Genomic DNA, 14591 nt, shown 5'->3' on the forward strand with positions numbered 1-14591 from the left:
TATATATTATATGTACATACATATATATATATATATATATATATATATATATATATATATATATATATATATATATATATATATATATATATATATATACACACACACAAACACGCACGCACACAAAAAAATAGAGGGAACACTAAAATCCCACATCCTAGATATCACTGAATGAAATATTCCAGTTCTAATTCTTTATTCATTACATAGTGGAATGAGTTGAGAACAATAAAACCTAAAAATGATCAACGTAAATCACGACTAATGTCCCTTGGAGGTCTGGAGTTGGAATGATGCTCTAAATCAAAGTGGAAAATGAAGTTACAGGCTGATCCAACTTCAGTGGAAATGCCTGAAGACAGGGAAATGATGCTCAGTAGTGTGTGTGGCCTCCACGTGCCTGTATGACCTCCCTACAATGCCTGGGCATGCTCCTGATGAGGCAGCAGATGGTCTCCTGAGGGATCTTCTCCCAGACCTGGACTAAAGCATCCGCCAATTCCTGGACAGTCTGTGGTGCAACGTGATGTTGGTGGATGGTGTGAAACATGATGTCCCAGATGTGCTCAATCGGATTCAGGTCTGGGGAATGGGCAGGCCAGTCCACAGCTTCAATGCCTTCATCTTGCAGGACCTGCTGACACACTCCAGTCACATGAGGTCTGGCATTGTCCTGCATTAGGAGGAACCCAGGGCCAACAGCACCATCATATGGTCTCACAAGGGGTCTGAGGATCTCATCTCGGTATCTAATGGCAGTCAGGCTACCTCTGGCGAGCACATGGAGGGCTGTGCGGCCCTCGAAAGAAATGCCACCCAACAGCATTACTGACCCACTGCCAAACCGGTCATGCTGAAGGATGTTGCAGGCAGCAGATCGCTCTCCACGGCATCTCCAGACTCTGTCACGTTTGTCACATGTGCTCAGTGTGAACCTGCCTTCATCTGTGAAGAGCACAGGGCGCCAGTGGCGAATTTGCCAATCCTGGTGTTCTGTGGTAAATGCCAAGCGTCCTGCACGGTGTTGGGCTGTGAGCACAACCCCCATCTGTAGACATCGGGCACTCACACCTACCTCAAGGAGTCGGTTTCTAACCGTTTGTGCAGACACATGCACATTTTACAGGGTTCTGGCAGTGCTCCTCCTGTTCCTCCATGCACAAAGGCTGAGGTAGTGGTCCTGCTGCTGGGTTGTTGCCCTCCCACAGCCCTCTCCATGTCTCCTGGTGTACTGGCCTGTCTCCTGGTAGCACCTCCAGCCTCTGGACACTTTGCTGACAAACACAGCAAATCTTCTTGCCACAGCTTGCATTCATGTGCCATCCTGGATGAGCTGCACTACATGAGCCACTCGTGTGGGTTGCAGAGCCCATCTCATGCTACCACGAGTGTGAAAGCACAACCAACATTGAAACGTGACCAAAACATTAGCCAGAAAGCATTGGTACTGAGATGTGGTCTGTGGTCCCCACCTGCAAAACCACTCCTTTATTGAGTGTGTCTGGATAATTGCCAATAATCTCCATATGTTGTCTATTCCATTTGCAGAGCAGCATGTGAAATTGATTGTCAATCAGTGTTGCTTCCTCAAGTGGACAGTTTGATCTCACAGAAGTTTGATTTACTTGGAGTTACATTCTGCTGTTTAAGTGTTCCCTTTATTTTTTTGAGCAGTATATTATATATATATATATATATATATATATATATATATATATATATATATATATATATATATATATATATATATATATATATATATATATATTCCACGGCGCCACCGGCAGAAAAAAAAAACTCTGGCCGCCAGTTGCAGCCAGACTGCAGCGTCGTCCAAGAAAGCGAGGAGCCCGCAGAGCAGTTCTGCCCTCCAGAACCCCGGTAAGATGCGCGCCTCAGGAGCCCTCATAGCCCCCCACAGGCAGCCCTTCTTGAATGCCGGCGCCCGTGTGAGGGGGCTGTGTGTAACCAAAAGACGGTGCAGGCACCCTAACTCAATCTTCCTTTCCATAGGATGAGGAGAGGGACCGTCCGCCCCCCTTTATCACTGCTGTCTAGCATTGTTGATGCAGTGGGGGCCGCACGGACAATCCTTACACACCTGTACAGCCTAGGGTTCCATTGCCTTAGGGTTCTCAGGGCTTAGTCCGGCAAGTCCCACGTCGCGGAAGAAGATACATGGAGACGACACTCCACGTGCTTGCCCGTTGATGGTTTGGGGAGATCGGACCCCTTCAATAGGGTCCGTCACCCCTGTCTCGCTTCCAAAAAAAGGGTCCAGGAGGTATGGGAACCAGACGTGTGCCTCCTTCAGACACGAAGCATGAACTGGGTTCGCCTGCGGCCAGTGTCGAGTTGTATACTGCAGAGAAGGAGCTAAACTTTTTTTTATGTTTACTTAGTGTCAGCCTCCAGGCGGCAGTAGCATACACCCACAGTTCTGTGTCCCCCAATGAGGCGAAGGAGAAATTTCTTGTGCAATTTCTCCTGACGACAACGATACCGCATATGTGGTTGAAAACTACTTTTGAGGCACAGTGCAAATCTCAGAAGGGAAGAGCCATATTGGAGTTAAGATTTTGCTGAGCTAGTTTAAGGGTGCCATGCCACATTGGTAGAGCCTCTGAGATGCTAGAACAGCAGAACTCCCCCATAAATAACCCCATTTTACAAACTACACTTCTCAAATTAAATCGTCTACTGGTGAACTAATCATATTGACACCACAAGTGTTTCACAGACACAGAATTTTATACCATTGGGCAGTGAAGAAAAAAATTACATTTTTACCACTAAAATTAATTTCAGCCCCAGATTTTACATTTTCACAGTGGGAAATGGATAAAATTGCACCAAAAATTGTCCCACATTTTCTGCTGAATGTGGAAATACCGCATATGTGGCTGTATAGTACTGCTTAGCCATACGGTGAGACTCAGAGGGACGAAGCACTATTTCCCTTCTGGATCGTAGATTTTGCTAGAATAGTTTGTTGACTCCATATACAGAGACCCTAAGTGCTAAAAGAGGAGAATCCCCTTCAAGTGCCCCATTTTGGAAATTATAGCACTTTTCCAGAGCCTTTGTACTACCAGTAATGTGGAAGCCCCCTATATTTACATTAACAGATGATGGATCCGAGTGTGGATTTGCTTCTTTTTGGATTGAAGTTTTTGCTGGGAACATTTTACATAATATTTGGGCTCACATACATACGGCGCTCTACGCTGAGTACTTACATTGGGGTTTACATCTACATCTCCGAGTGACGTGATTCAGATGAAACCCAGATGGATGCATTCACTATAATATGCAGCAGAGTTACTCTGGACTCTGTCTGGCCTCTTTTCAGCGATGTCCTTTTCGAAAGGTACACAAAACTGTGGTGGACCGTGCTTTTATGCACACCTCAATAAAGACGGAAACCGCAAGATCATATGCTGCCAGAAAGTGTCCACAGTGCCTCCATCGGCTTCATTGTAGGTAATCCTCCGCTGGAGGTTCCATCTGAATCATGTATTTCAGAGATTTACAAGGAAACCCCGATGTAAGCGCTCAGGGTAGAGAGCAGAATGAATGTGATCCTAGCCTTACTGCGATATTTGGGAAGCAGAGCGAACAAATCAACAGTGGGATTACAATAGATTTTTTTAAAAATTTTACACTATTTCCCATGCGGTATAAGCGATTAGGCAACTTTGGCCTGCCTGTGTAAACAGGAAATCAAATGACCGGCAATTGGTATCAACGTCAATAGAGTAGACATCTATAGAAATTACATAGTGCAATTGCATACTAATAAAGAAAAATATAACTTCATGCACAACACATTGCTCAACTACACCCACAAAATGTATAGGACACGGCTTAATAAAAGAAAGATTAAAACAGTATACAAACATTTTTGAAGTTTACACCTTTTGGTTTTCGGCCTATTTAGGTTGTCATTTTGCAACATTGGACTAAAGGAGAAATTTATTAAAACTCATAAGTTAAAGGGGTTTACCACTGATGGACATGCCAGATTTATCAAGTTAATGCCTTACTTAAAATAACTGTGTATAGTCAACCTCCCAAAATGGTACAGTTCCAACGCCGATGCCACTGTTCCTGGGAAATGACGTGATACTGTTGTGTCACGTTCAGGTTGCAGCTCATCAATATTCTGTCAGAGCAGTCGTCCAATCTGACAAAACAATAAGCTGCAGTCTGCACTTATACAAGTCACGTCACCTGCCAGGAACAGCAACATCGTTCTCTTTTAAGTCAAAGACCGTCCCCTTGCTCATGGATGGACCAATCAAGAACTAAAGGACAAGGTTTCAATCTACAAAACACTGGGGCATATTTATCAACAGTGTCTAACGCTTCATGCAAACAGACTTAAAATGTGCTAGATTTATGAGAGCGGTGAATGCAGTTTAATAAATCTGGTGCACTGTCCATTCCAATTTTATACACCTAATAAATGGCTTACTTTAAACCAGAACTTTGCTTTCAAATTTTGGAACATTTTTTGGTGCATGGTGTTGCACATTAAAAGGGTTCTCCAAGAATATGACAAACGGTCCCTGTCTCCCATGTCGAACTGCAACCCATCCGAGTCACGTGTCAGGATGGGTAGCAGTCTGAATAGGCAAAGCTTGAGACGCAGCAGATAGCACACCAAAAATTATGTATAGATGCCTTAAATAGGATTTATTGTAAGTATTACACCGCATTAGGTACAGAAATAAGTAAGGAGTATAACATCCTTCATCAGACATGCAAGTAATGTACATATGTTAGAGAGGTCCAGGGTAAGTGGTGGGCTTCCTTATGAAAAGAGCAAGCAGTACCCAATTATATATCCAGGAAGGGAAGCAGTGACCATTGATTATAGGTCTGATTAAAGGTGTTATACCTGAAAAATTAATTATTTCTGTACTTACTGTGGTGTAATCAGTGGATATGAGCTATTCATAGCAAATCCTATTTAAAGTATGTGACCATGCCATTGGTTTACAGTTCCTTCCCATCTGCTACAGTCTTACAGGAGTTTGGTGGTTGGCTCAAAGGGAAATAGCACCCTACACAAGATATACTATTCTCTAAGGGTTATGCCTCCTACGCTATTGATGATTTCACAGGTCGAGATGTGTGTCTAAACCAGTGTTTCCCAAACTCCAGTCCTCACGGACCCCACGGGTCATGTTTTCAGGATTTCCATAGGGTTGCACAGGTGAGACAATTCCTGATGGCTTGATGATACTTCCACTACTTGTGTAATACTAAGGAAATCCTGAAAACATGACCTGTGGGGTCAGTGAGGACTGGAGTTTGGGAAACACTGGTCTAAACTGACAGGAGATCAGTATAGTAAACACACATACTTCAGTCAGCCATGAAACAGGGCTGTTACATGAGACGAGAAAGGTTCTACTCTCCTGCTAAATCCCCCTCTATTCTTATTTCTATCCCCATGCTTCTGGGTCATAATGACATTTGAATAGCAGGCCGCAGAGACTGACTACACACAGAGAACTAAGTTGGTTGAAAAAAAATCCTTTGGCTCAGTCAAAGAAGAAGATTTTTTTCAACTCCTATCACAGTTCTGGAATGGCGCCTGAGTGAGGTATGTGTCTTTACTATAACGCTCTTCTGTCATTGAGATACATGCCTCGAGCAGTGTGCATTTAAACTGCAACCAGCTATGAAATGTGAAATATGTGATGGGGGCCCATTTTATCAAATTCTTGGAGAACCCCTTTTATGTAATGCCTCTATCTGCCAAACAATACACCTTTCCAATGGAACCACACATACTTGTCAGGCAAGACGCAGAGTGTCTAAGGCTAGTTTCATATTTGCGTTTAAAAACGCAGCGTTTAAAACGCATCCGCAGATGGTGAAAAAAACGCATGTAAACGCGTGCAAACTCTGCGTTTTTTAGACACATGCGTTTTCGTATGCGGTAAAAAAAGCCGCGTTTTTACGCGTTTACATGCGTTTTTTCCTGCGTTTGCGTTTTTGATACGCATGATGAGAAATTTCACAAGAGAAAAATCAAGATCCAGACACCGCCAACTACAGAGGGCGTGCGACATGACTCTGTGGACCAAAATATGGAAAAACTGTAGCTCTCAAAATGTGGTAACGCAAAAAATATTTTTTGGAATAAAAAGCGTCTTTAGTGTGTGACAGACAGCTGCCAATCATAAAAATCAAGTAGAAAACCCACTATAAATAGAAATGGCAAGGGCTAGGGTTAGGGTTTGGATCCCTAGGGTTAGGGGTAGGGTTAGGGTTTGGATCCCTAGGGTTAGGGATAGGGGTAGGGCTAGGGTTTGGATCCCTAGGGTTAGGGTTAGGGTTTGGATCCCTTTATCACCTTGATGGTGGGGGGTGGCTTATCAGTGTGTAGACTTGTTTTTTTCTATTGAAACGCATGCGTTTAAAAATGCAACCAAACGCATGTGCTTAAAAACGCATGCCTTTACATAGACAGCAATACTTTTTTTGCCGCAAAAAAAGCATGCGGTTTTTTTGTGGCAACAAAACGCCTCTAGAAATTACTACATGTTGCATTTCCGCAAAAAAACGCAAGCATAGAAACGACGCATGAGTCGTCAAACGCGGCCAAATGCGTACAAAAAAAAACGCATGTGTTTTTAATGTTAAATATAGGGGAAAAAAACACATGCGTTAATATGCGTTTAAACGCAGCGGCAAAAAACGCAAATGTGAAACCAGCCTAAGGCTATGTTCACACGTTCCTGATTTCCCTGCTGTTTTTTCTGCACTAAAAACCGCAGCTCTTGGCAGAAAACGCAGGTGCGTTTTTTTGGTGCGTTTTTGGTGCGGTTTTTAGTGCGTTTTTTATGCAGTTTTCTCTGCAGATTGTCTGTGTGTTTGCTAGGAAGTTTTTTTTGCTAGGAAGTAAGGGTTAAAATGGCTGAAAATACCCTAGCCCTAACCCTACCCCTAACCCCACCCCTAGTTCTAGCTGTAGTGGGGGACAAAAAAAAAATTCTTTATTTTATTATTGTTACTACTTATGGGGGTGATAAAGGAGGGGGGGTCATTTACTTTTTTTTTATTTTGATCACTGTGAGGTTACACGGAGCACGGGGGGTGGGATTGGAGCACGGGGGGACAGCCACACTCCGCCCACGCACTTCCTGCTACAGCGGTTTCTGCACCACAAACCGCAGAAAACCCGCAGATTTTTTTTTCGTCTGCGGGTTTTTCTGCGGGTTTGACCTCACAATGGAGGTCTATGGGTGCAGAACCGCTGCAGTTCCGCACAAAGTGACATGGTCCTTCTTTTTTACCGCAGCAATTCAGCGCGGCTTTTTTTGTGAATTTCCGCAATGTGGGCACAGCGGTTCCTGTTTTCCATAGGGTAACATTGTACTGTACCCTGCATGGAAAACAGCTGCGGACCCGCAGCGGCAAAATCGCGGCGGTTCCGCAGTAAAAAACGCATTGTGTGAACATGGCCTAAGAGTCACTCAAGGCCATGTTTTGTCTCAAATTGTGCCAGAATTTTGGTGACTAACTTTGTAAATGTATTCCACAGTGTGCATAGTGTAGTTTTACTATTCAATGGACGAGGCAACAATCATGCAACCAAATATTAGTGTGCGGAAACTTGTCTGAAAAGCTATCACCATTTTACAGCATGAAGAGTGGTCTAGGAAATAGGGGAACTATGCTAAAGTACCAGGTTTTGTACCTACATATTAAGGATTTATTTAAAAGAATCACGCCAACATTTTTTTATCACTATTATTTCAGCACTCGAGTGGTCTAATTAATCTACGTTCACTGTCCCCATTACTATACTTACCAGCCACCACTCTGGTCCTGCGCCGTCATTTTGTTAGAGCAACCTTTGACTGACCAGAGGTAAGAGGTAACGGTCACAAGTTTGCAATGTAAGTCTACAACTAGCTTGTTCTGGCTCTCATAGACTTATAATGAGTTCTGATGTCCGGATTACCCAACAAACACTGGACTGATACAGAAGGTCACAAACTGTTGAAGACCGACCGGAACAGCGCAGACAACAGCGTATGTTAAGTACAATACTAGAGGCGAGGAACTCAAAATTAGTAGCACCATTTCAGTGCGGCAATAAAAACAATATGCTGAAGTGGTACTTTAAACATGTTACTACTTACAATTTTAATTTGTATGTGGCAAATTTATTGGGACACAATCTTCAACCCCTTATTCGAGCATTGCAGATTCAAGAAAAGTGACAAGGAGCTCAAAAATGAATTACCGTATATACTCGAGTATAAGCTGAGATTTTCAGCCAATTTTTTGGGCTGAAAGTCCCCCTCTCGGCTTATACTCGAGTCATACCCAGAGGTCAGCAGGGGAGGGGGAGCGGGGGCTGTCTAATTATACTCACCTGCTCCTGGCGCGGTCCCTGCACGTCTTTTCCCCGGCGCCGGCAACTTCTTCCTGTACTAAGCGGTCACATGGTACCGCTCATTACAGTAATGAATATGCGGCTCCACCTCCCATAAGGGTGGAGCCGCATATTCATTACTGTAATGAGCGGTAACGGTGACCGCTCAGTAGAGGAAGAAGCAGCAGCGCCGGGAAGCAGGGACTGCACCGCACCAGGAGCAGGTGAGTAAAACGGGGAGGGGAGTGCTGCACGATATTCACCTGATCCTCGTTCCAGCCGCCGCTCTGTCTTCAGCAGTGACGCTCAGGTCAGAGGGCGCGGTGACGTGGTTAGTGCGCGCCCTCTGCCTGAATGTCAGTGAAGATTGGGAGGCGCCGGAACGAGGAGCAGGTGAATATTGAAAGTGCCGGGGGCCTGAGCGACGGAGAGGGGAGTATGTGATTTTTTTTTTTTTATCGCAGCAACAGCAAATGGGACAAGTGTCTGTATGGAGCATTTTCTGGGGCCATAACGTTTGTGCAGCACTATATGGGGCAAGTGTCTGTATGGAGTATCTTATGGGGCCAGAACATATGAGCAGCACTATATGGGGCAAGTGTCTGTATAGAGCATCTTATGGGGCCATAACGTTTGTGCAGCACTATATGGGGCAAGTGTCTGTATGGAGCATCTTATGGGGCCATAACGTTTGTGCAGCACTATAATGGGGCAAGTGTCTGTATGGAGCATCTTATGGGGCCATAACGTTTGTGCAGCACTATATGGGGCAAGTGTCTTTATAGGGCCATAATCAACGTTTGCTCAGCACTATATGGGGCAAGTGTCTGTATGGGGCCATAATCAACGTTTGTGCAGCACTATATGGGGCAAATATCTTTATAGAGCATCTTATAGGGCCATAATCAACATTTGTGCAGCATTATATTGGGCAAATGTGTCTATGGAGCATCTTATGGGGCCATTATTAACCTTTATGCAGGATTATATGGGGCATATTTTAATATGGAGCATCTTATGGGGCCCATCATAAACTTTATGGATCATTATATGGGGCTCCTGATTCAATATGGATATTCAAAAACACTTAACCTACTGATGTCTCAATTAATTTTACGTTTATTGGTATCTATTTTTACTTTTGACATTTCCCACCCTAGGCTTAAACTCGAGTGGTTAAGTTTTCCCAGTTTTTTGTGGCAAAATTAGGGGGGGGGGGGGAGGGGGGGGAGGCTTATACTCGAGTATATACGGTACTACAGTTGCCTTTTATTCAAGTGTTGGTATGATGAAAATTAGGACTTCATAAAAGGAGTTAAACTGCTGCTGTCAGAGATTGGCTGCTACATTTATATGGTTAAATAGGAGCATTTGGAGCCATCTCTGATTGCTGCTGTTAGAGGTAGGTGGTGGCTGTATAAGACAGCAGGCACCTACACTGTGTGGAGAGGGTTCAGCTCCTCAGCCTGTTCACATTAATACACCCTTCCAATGATGTAATACTTTCAGCCCACGTTCACACCTTCAGTATTTGGTCAGTATTTTACATCAGAGGAAAAGTATAATAGAAACATATGCACCACTTCTGTATTTATCACCCACTCCTGGTTCTGGATGACAAATACTCTGATGTGAAATACTGACCAAATACTGAACGTGTGAACATGGCCTTACTGAAATCATTATATTATCTATCGGAAGATTCCAGAGGAGTCTGAAGAATAAGAAGACATTGTTTAGATCATCTTCAAAGATTATAGGGTTATTAATTAAAGCAGCACATGAACTGAAGGGGCACAGACAGACCTAATACGATTTTAAGAGTTGGCTTGAATTGGGAAAATGATATTTTGAAGCATGCCAGCAACTCAAACACTTTCCCTTTAAAGTGCAAAATGTTCAGCAAGCTAATGTGACTCATAAAACCTGTAAGTGATGGGCCATAACAGCATCCTTTAACAAAATGTCATGTTTTGTTATAGATTTACTAAAATATTCTAGGTGTACTATATCAATGAAAAAGATAAAAGTTCACATTAAAAAAACCTGTACAACGTGTTTTACTATGACTAAAGGATTCTTATCTCACCCATAAAAGAAATGGAAGACTTAAAAAGAGAATATAAAAATACAATGAAAAAAATATTTATTGCATTTTTATCCACTGATTCTGCAAGAACAGGATGTCCAAAATGCCCTAACTTTTATTTCCTCCATTTAAAGCTGCCTAAACTTTTTATAAATTACAGAAACTTTTGAGAATACCCATGCAATGAAAGCTAATGAAGCATGTCCATCAACATTTTCCTCCTCTTAATATATTGCAATCATCATATTATATAGCACTGTGTACTTACAATTGCTCATTTTGCCCTACTACGCAGTTAATTCTTCTCTTTGCCATTAAGTTTATGATATCACATGATTAATAACTGATTGGCTCAATCCTTTTAAGCTCTATGTAGAAACAGGAAGTCTCATTCCTGCGCGAGGCATCACTGTAAAAGGCAATAGCAAGGGAAGGAGTGGAACATCTGGCTCAAGAGTTGAGGAAAGAATGACTTCTGCAGGGACAAGAGATTTCCTGTTTCTACACGGAGCATAGAAAAGAGAACAATTAGCTGTGTAGAAAGGCAAAATAAGCAATTACAAGTACGCAGTGCTATATAATATGATGACAAATATATTTAAGGGGGTGTCTGGTCTAAAAATCAATAAGTCTGCAGCCACGGAGTTTAACTGCAGATTTATAAATCCTAGTGGATGCGGCCTCGCTCTATAGAAATGGAGCAAAGCCCACAACAAAGAATTTTGTCGGGAACATGCATAACTCATACATACCCGCCAGTTCCAGCTCAGAAATCAGCGAATTACAGCAGTGCACAGCGCGTGCGCTGGGAGAAGTCATAAGTCTGGAGTCACACAGAGTGACTGCAGACTTGGCGGTTTATACAGGACAGCCCCATTAAGAGGATAAAAAACTGAAGTTAGCTTTTGCTTCAAATGTGTAGGGGACCAGTCCAGAAGAGTACATTATTATTCTGATCAATCAAGCGTCTAATCAGTAGAAACCAGGACAGTTGGAACGCACGGATCTTACCTCCACCTTAGTGACCGCAACATGTTTGAAAAATGTTATAATAATGGTTGCCGTCTAAGTAACCAGTAATATTTAATTTACTCTACTGATTGGGACGTTTTCCTAGTCAAACACAATCTTCTGACCTGAGAATTGGCTACAAGTTAATACTCAAGAAAACAAGATGCAGAGTCACCGTTTCATCAGTCATGACCAGGCACATTTATCATGTGGGGCAGCCAACATTAATATGTGCAACACACTGGCTGGATCAATAATGGTAATCGGTGCAATCAATACGTACAGTAGAGACTCCATCAGAGGAATGCTCCCCCACTGATCAACAAATGCTCTTAGAATACAGATAAGGTGCCCATTAACTACGCAATTGGGCTAAACTTTTTTTTATTATGGCATTTTGCTCACCTCAATAAAAGTGAAGAGTAAAATACAATGTTATAATGTTTACTTATTATACATGGTAGTCCTAAAAATTCTAATTAAATGGACAACATTTCACTAAATATATAATACTTTCAGACTGGGGAAAATGGGTGTGTAATCCCCAGACACGAGAGATTCATGCACCAGTTATTAAAACTTTACATAAAAAGTATATATGTAAAATGTCAGGGAAGGCTTCAATAAAGGGACACTATATAAGCCTTGAGATACAACAGAAATACTGTGAGGGTTAAAACACAGTAGCCTAGGGCATGAAGCAATAAAGTGCAAGAAATGCTAGCAATACTGAGATTAATAACTATTCATAAACTCCCACCTAACTGTAACAAAGTCGTCCATTATCTGTCTCCTTCACTTATTTCTGAACAGATCTCACTAGAACTTCAAACACGCAAGCTCCGGTTCTCCCATGACCTCCTTCTCTCCTCCACACTCATACGTTCCATACGCAATCGTCTCTAAGGCTTCTCCTGGTTGTACCCCATCCTGGAATTCTGTGCCGCAACACATCCGATTATCCGCCACACTCAATCTTCATGCATGTAGAAAAGCCGCGGAGACACCATCACGTGTTTACACTCAATCTTCAGACGGAACTTGAAAAACCCATCTCTTCAAGAAAGCTTACAACCTGCAATGACCACACTGCCACTTCACCACCACCAGAGCTGCTGCAACCCCCTACCCTATTGCCTGCTTCCTCATTATCCTGTAGAATGTGAGCCTGGAAAAAAGGGTCCTCTCCTTTCTGCAACAGTCTGTCATTGGTAGCTTGTTCACCGCTATTTAGATTCGTATTTTGTATGCAACAACTTCTTATGTACAGAACCATGGAATCAAAGGTGCTCTAAAAATAACAACAGTAGTAATAACAATAATAATACAAACTACATGGAAAAAGACTTCATATACCAAAAACATATAAATGTTAATCTAGGGCACAAAAAAATAATCCCTGACCGCTCCATATCCCAAAAATGAAAAACCTTTCGTGTTTTTGAAAACGGCATCATACGCAAATTTCTGTATTTACATTTACAAATTTCCAGGGTTTTTTTCACCACTTAATAAAAAATCTATACATGTTTGGTGTCTGCGTAATCGTATTGACCTGGAGAATCATATTGCCAAGTCAGTTGTACCATAAAGTGAACATGGTAAATAGAACCCCCCCAAAAAAATAAATAAATATTGGAATAGCACTTTTTTTGCAATTTCAACACACTTGGAATTCTATTTGTTTTACTTTTCAGTGCATCACTTGATAATATTAACAGTGCCAATCAAAATTATAACTTGTTCCGCAAAAAAAAACAAAAACAAAAAAAACAATTTCTTATACGGCTATGTGGATGGAAAAAAAGTTAGGCTCTTGGAAGAGGGGAAGGAAAAAAATTAAAGCGCCAAAACGATAAAAAGAGGAGAAAAAAAATAGCCCAGTCAGGAAGGGGTTAACTGAATCTGTATGAAGCTGAACAAGAATCACTGATTGATCCTTTAATACAACTCAAAAAATAACCCTAACCATCACATCCACTACAACAAACGACCCATTACATGACAAGATGCCATCTTCCATTTAAACGATGATGGTTTATCATGGCAGCAGAAAAATTGAATAGATTGTTCTTTTCATCGAATATGAAACCTCGAGTGAAACATGAGTACCTGTCAGAAGTTCCTGTGTGTTGGATGTGGTTAAAACATTAAAACCAGAGTGAACTAAACAAGACAAGCTAATGGTTTTATTTATTATCAAGGTGGTAACATAAGCTATTTTAAAAATAAAAGATTTTTTTGGGCACTCCTATGTCGGTTGCTAAAATTTCGGTGATTACGTTAAATAAAGTCATACTACTGGCATATTATAGAGCACTTTCATTAAATTAACTGCATGTTCTGGAAAAGGATACATGGTAATAATGTATGGTCAAAAAAAATGGACAATACAGCTAAAATAGTTTGTTAAACATGGAAGAAACACTGACTCACCTGCTCAAACTCTTCCATGTCGACTTCTCCATCTCCATTCAGATCAAACATTTTAAAAGCAATTTCAAAGTTTCTTTGAGGAGCTAAGGGTTAAAAAAGAAATGTTAGCTTACAGCTGATAATGAAAAGGAGTTAACTGAAGAGGGTGTAGGATTCCATATAATATGGTGGAAACAGTAGGGCATAAAACACACTTAAAGGGAACCTGTAACCAGAAAAAAATGCTATTAATCTGCAGATATGGGGTTAATTCTCGTGCTTTGCCCGACTCTTCCCACTTGCCCTGTGGCAGTAGCAAGTGGGGTTCATATCTGTGAGTTTGAGGTCACTTTTGTATTGTTGCATCTTGGACGGTCACATCTAGACACCGTCCGGGTTGAAAACTATTTATCTCCAGACATGGATTACGGCGTGGGACAGAACAAAGGAGAGGTGAAGAATATGGTTGTATTTTATTTTTGCTTTATTACAGGAGACGAGGGCTTCAATGGGCATTAGGGGAGTATAACTGTGCTTATTATTTTTAAATAAAAAAGGATGTGTTTTGTTTTTATTTCAAATAAAGGACTTTATTCTGGTTGTGTCTCTATTTACAACATAACTATAGGATCAGTAATGGATACGTGTCTTAGACACCTCTCCATTACTACGCCG

General features: G+C 41.7%; 1 protein-coding gene across 1 annotated transcript in view; it reads right to left on the minus strand.

Annotated features, from left to right (window-relative positions):
* The window catches only part of MICU1 (mitochondrial calcium uptake 1), a 263538-nt gene that overhangs the window by 94588 nt on the left and 154359 nt on the right, over positions 1-14591 (minus strand). Inside the window, exon 7 of the mRNA XM_069753326.1 lies at positions 13938-14020. Within this exon, the coding sequence (XP_069609427.1) occupies positions 13938-14020 (83 nt within the window). The remainder of the gene's footprint in view (positions 1-13937; positions 14021-14591) is intronic.

The sequence above is a fragment of the Ranitomeya imitator genome, chromosome 2, assembly GCF_032444005.1.
Source record: "Ranitomeya imitator isolate aRanImi1 chromosome 2, aRanImi1.pri, whole genome shotgun sequence".
Taxonomy (NCBI): Eukaryota; Metazoa; Chordata; class Amphibia; order Anura; family Dendrobatidae; genus Ranitomeya; species Ranitomeya imitator.